Below are 5,432 nucleotides of genomic sequence, written 5' to 3' on the forward strand. Positions count from 1 at the left end.
TAAAAGTGCTGTAAAATTGCCAACAGAAAATTATGTGCAATTTGCTTCAAGAGTTAGATCTGTTTTTGAGTATTACATTCAACTTCGTAACGTGAATGATTTCTCTAAATTGTGTGAGTTAATGGTTTCTGATCAGATTTTTAGCACTCTTCCTCAAGATTTAAAAAGTCATATCAGTATTAAACAAGGAGAATCTGTTTTTAATGTGCAGGAATTAAGTAGAGAATGTGATTTATTTGTGGCTTCTAAAACCGGAACCAAAACTGAGTTTTCCTGCGCATTCGTTACGAATAGAAATGAGCAAAGGAATTTCGGTAAAGGAAATTTTGAGAATCGTAATAGAAATGTTTCTAAAGTGTTCTTATCGAATATTAATTCTAAATGCGTTATGTGCCAGAACAACCACTCAATATTTAAATGTCAGGAATTTCAAAAACTTTCTGTTAGTGATAGAGTTGCATTTGTGAATCCCAAAACTTATGTTTTAAATGCCTCTCACCAATATGCAAGGTGAAAAAGTGTTCTGCAAGAAATTGCTTTTGCAATAAACCTCATAATAGGTTACTTCATTATCCCAGAGAGTTTGATCATTTCAGTGGGAGTGGTAAAAACGAAACTAGTACCATAGTTAATAAAGGGGAAAGTTCAACTTTAAACCCGGAAGTTAATTCCTTTTATCCAACTTCTTGCGCAACTAATGAAAATGTGCAATCGACATTTTCAGCTACGAGTACGGTTGAAAATAAACAAATGAGAACTGTATTGTTAAGCACGGCTAAATTTTATATTCGAGATAAATTTGGGAATCTGCAATGTGTTAGAGGGTTGCTGGATGTAGGAAGTCAGTCCGATATTATGACTTCGGAGTGTGCAAACAGATTAGGGTTAAAACAAGAAAAAATAAATGTAACAATTTCATGTTTAAATAATTCCTCAATGACTGTTACCAAATTTATTAAAGCTGAAATTTCAAATGCTGATAAGAGCTTTAAGCAAAATTTTGAGTTTCTTGTTGTAGATAAAATCACTGAGTTAACCCCAGTTAAATATTTAAGTGTTAAAGAACAAATTCCTTCTAATATTAATTTGGCTGATAATTTTATGGTTCCCCAAAAAGTTGATTGTCTCCTAGGTGCTAAATCGTTCTATCATTTGTTGAGGCCAGAAAAGATCTACTCATCAAATGCAGAGTTGTTTTTTCAAAATAGTGTTTTTGGATTTTTGGCTTGCGGTAGTGTAATGGAATTTGATTCCCCGAAAATTCATTGTGGGTTAATTATTGATGAAGATTTAAACAATACCATGAAAAAATTCTGGGAACTAGAAACTGTTGAGTTAGAGACCCCTAAATCCCATGAGGCAAAAATCGCTGAGGAACATTTTGTTAAAACTCATTATAGAGAGCCTAGTGGAAAATATGTAGTCACAATCCCACTTAAAGAGGAACCTAGTTGTTTAGGCGAGTCTAAAAGTATAGCATTAAAAAGATTAAATTCACTTTGGAGTAAACTATCTAGTGATAAAACTTATTTAAAATTGTATGAAGACTTTATTAATGAGTATGAAAAGTTGGGACATATGAGAGACGTGACGCATGAGACAGAACCAGAGACAGTGTATTACATGCCCCATCATGGAGTATATAGACCAGAGAAAATGACCACTAAGCTTCGTGTAGTATTTAATGCCTCTAGTGCAACCACGAATGGAACATCATTCAATAGCTTACAATTTAATGGGGGAATTGTGCAGGAGGACTTAATTTCAATTATGATGCGATTCCGCAAACATCCATATGCATTTATTGCGGACATTGAAAAAATGTATAGGATGATTTACATTCATCCCAGTCAGCGAAACCTACAAATAATACTTTGGAAGGACAGTCAGTTTGGTTCAGTGAAAAAGTTTGAACTGTCGACAATTACTTACGGTACTACTAGTGCCCCATTTTTAGCTACTCGAACGCTAATTCAAATTGCAAGGGATGAGGGACACAATTTTCCCCTTGCAGCACCCGTTGTTGAGAAAGATTTTTATGTGGACGATGTGCTATCTGGTGCTAAGACTTTACCCGTATGCATAGAGATGCAACAGCAGCTCACTTCCATGTTAAAACGAGCTGGCATGAACTTGCATAAATGGCGAGGCAATCATCCTCAGTTGTCTACCACTTCTGGATGCAACTACGACTTTGCAGACTGTGATAACAAAACTTTAGGTGTCACGTGGGACCATACTAATGACTGTTTTTGTTTTAAGGTGTCCATAACTTCAACGGATGTTCATACTAAACGAACAGTTCTATCCACAATAGCCAAGTTGTCTGGGCCTCCTTGGTCCTGTGATTTCACTAGCGAAAATCTTTCTACAAAAATTGTGGCTTCTGAATCTTCAATGGGATGATCAGCTTCCTCCTGAAAATCATAGTGAATGGGAGAAGTTTTCAACCGAGTTACAGTGCATTAACAACATCAAGGTGAGCAGATGTATTCTTCCATTTTCCGACGTCGAAGCTATAGAGCTTCATGGTTTCAGCGACGCTTCTGAAGCTGCCTTTGGAGCTGTTGTGTACTGCAAATCCCAAACACCTGCTGGTGAGGTTGTTGTCAAGATGGTGGCCAGTAAATCCAGAGTGGCTCCACTGAAGAAGCTCACGATCCCGAGATTGGAGCTCTGCGCTGCTGTGCTGCTGGTGAAATTGATGCAGCGTATCCAGTCGGCTATTCGACTGAAAGTGTCCAATACCTATTACTGGAGCGATAGTATGATTGTGCTGACATGGATTAAAAAAGAGACGCCCCAGTTAAAAACCTTCGTGGCAAACCGTGTAGCCACACTTCAAGACCTTTCGTGTCAGGAGCAGTGGAGACATGTTTCATCAGGTGATAATCCAGCTGATCTTATCAGTCGTGGTGTAAATCCGTCCAAAATGCTCAAGAGTAACTTGTGGTGGGAAGGCCCTGCCTTTCTAAAAAACAGTGAGTATCCGTGCAGAGAAATTTCTGACACTGTGATAAAGGACGATGTAGACTGTGAACTCAAAAAAGTTGACTGTGAAAGTGTTTTAGTTACTACATTGAACAATTCATGTGTTACTGATATTCTTAATTGTAGTAATAGTTATACTAAAATATTGCATGTAATAAGTTATGTTTTCAGATTTCTCCACAACTTGAGGAGTCCAACTGAAAGGAGACTGGGTCCCTTAACAACAGAGGAAATTAGGAAGGCTGAAACTTTCATAATAAAGGAAATCCAGAGTAGGGAATTTTCAGAAGAGTTAAGGTGTTTAAATTAAAAAGAAACCTGTTCTTGGTAAAAGTATGTCATCGGATGAAAGATTTAATATTATTATGGATTGATGAAAATTGTACAACTTTCGATTCTGTTTCACCATTATGGTAATGTGATAGAACTGCTGTTTTATGGAAATTATTCTGTTACAGCAATTTTGTGAAATTTTTATATATTAACTGTTAAACTGCTTCATAGTATTGCATAAGAAATTGTGATTTAAATTAATGCAGCTATTTATATCAACTCATGTGAAAATTGAATATGAGATTAATATCTGTTAGTAATATATAGAAAAAAATATTTTGTTATACATATTACTTACTTTATTAAATATTTTCTATTCTCTAGCTTTGTCCAAGTGGAAGGTAGAAAAAGATAATGTAAAAATCAATGAGTTAGTGCTTCTTAAAGATAAAAACCTACCCCCTCAAAAATGGGCATTAGGTAGAATAATTGAGTGTTATCTGGGTGAAGATAAAAGGGTCAGAGTTGTAAAAGTTAAAACTCAATCTGGAGTTTATAAAAGAGCCATTTCAAAAATTTGTATTTTACCTATTGATGTGTAATCTTATATTAGTGTTCTTTATTGTGTGATTAATGTTATTACCTTGTAATGTGTAGTGTTTAAAATCTGAATTTGTGTGTTTTTATTCAGCATTGTGCATTGAATTGTGATATTTCATAGTTTTTCCTTGTGTGTGTGTGTGTTGACAACATTATGTCAAGGCGGGCGGTATGTTCCGACCTGTCACTGTGCTGCCCTCTTGCGGCAAAGGGAAAAACACTTCAGTGTAGCGTGTAGCGTTAGCGAGTGTGTGTGCGGTAGCAAGGCTGCGCCTGCTATGCAAAGATGACCAGAATAAAAGGAAAAGGAGTCCAAATTTATTCTTGTGTTGTGATTATTTAATAATGTGAGAGCTATCGACAAAAATTTAGTGCTTGTGTAATCAAGAAGCTCACTTTCATTGAAATCATTTTTTTTCCATCTAGCTATGATCGAAAATAGTAAAATAGTATGTTTTTTTCTCATATATTTCTTAGTATCCTACCTTCATTTAAATCTATTAAATCAAATCAACTGACGAAGAAAAGTTGAATGACTTTCGATTCTTTTTGTATTGTTAGTAATTATGATTTCACTATTTTTCCCATACATACTCAGAATTAAGTGAACAAAATCCCTGAAAATGCTGTTGTGAAGTTGTATATATACTTATCTAGAGAAGCCTAATTTAGATAGCGGAAAGGATTTATTGTTGTTTGGTAGACCAATCACCAGGCTTTCATTATAAATGCCATATTGTTTGGATATCTTCCAAAGTAATTCGTCAAAAAGAACTGCTTACTATATCCAGAGTAATATTCCTAATTGCAGCACAGAAATGAAATTACATTTTCTTACAAATTTTTATCATTGATGGAATTAAGAATTGACAATTCTTTGAAATTGGAGGATTGCGTAATTTGACAGAAATTTTGACCAAGTCATAAAATGTAAAAATGTTAACAGGTCTTTACAATGTATAATATGTAATAATATCAGCAATTATGTCTTTACAATGTAATAATGTAAAGAAATTCATAAAAATAAGTTTCTGCATTTTAAATTGTGCTCAAAAATATCAAATAAAATTAAGAAAGTATTCAAAATTTCTAAAAAAATAAGCATCGTTAAAAGTTTTATAGGTACAGATAATACATAGATGAGATATAAAAAAAAGTACCACATTTGCCATGATTAATATTTCTAAGCTCTCATTTAGGAAAAATTGCACAGTAGTTACTCTTCTATGAAATAATACTTTTTTTTTCTCGCGTGAGTATCTTATGAAAAAGAAAAAAAAATCTATAATATTTTCGAGCAGGAGCTGTCATAAAATAGAAATTTCCTTTTATTTGACTGAAATAAAAGGAATACATTTACTCTTTTTAGAAATACATACATGATAAGGAAATACATTTATCAAAATTCATTATTTTTCCACGTTCCCATTTAGGAAAATTGTACAATACTTCACTCTTCAGTGAAAGAATACATTTTTTCCTCTCATTAATGTCTTATGAAAAATAATATAAAAAGTCGAGGATTTATTATACTTTGGAATAGGAGCTATCGTATAAGAGAAAATTTC

At 33.8% G+C, this 5,432-nt stretch overlaps 1 protein-coding gene across 1 annotated transcript; it reads left to right on the plus strand.

Moving 5' to 3' along the window:
• The first annotated feature begins 2,704 nt into the window (after positions 1 to 2,704).
• On the plus strand, positions 2,705 to 3,669 carry LOC129962212 (uncharacterized). The gene is made up of 2 exons (XM_056075951.1): positions 2,705 to 3,049; positions 3,649 to 3,669. The coding sequence occupies exons 1-2, from the start codon at positions 2,705 to 2,707 to the stop codon at positions 3,667 to 3,669; spliced, it is 366 nt and encodes a 121-aa protein (XP_055931926.1).
• The last annotated feature ends 1,763 nt before the right edge of the window (positions 3,670 to 5,432 follow it).

Source organism: Argiope bruennichi, chromosome 2 (assembly GCF_947563725.1).
Source record: "Argiope bruennichi chromosome 2, qqArgBrue1.1, whole genome shotgun sequence".
Lineage (NCBI taxonomy): Eukaryota > Metazoa > Arthropoda > Arachnida > Araneae > Araneidae > Argiope > Argiope bruennichi.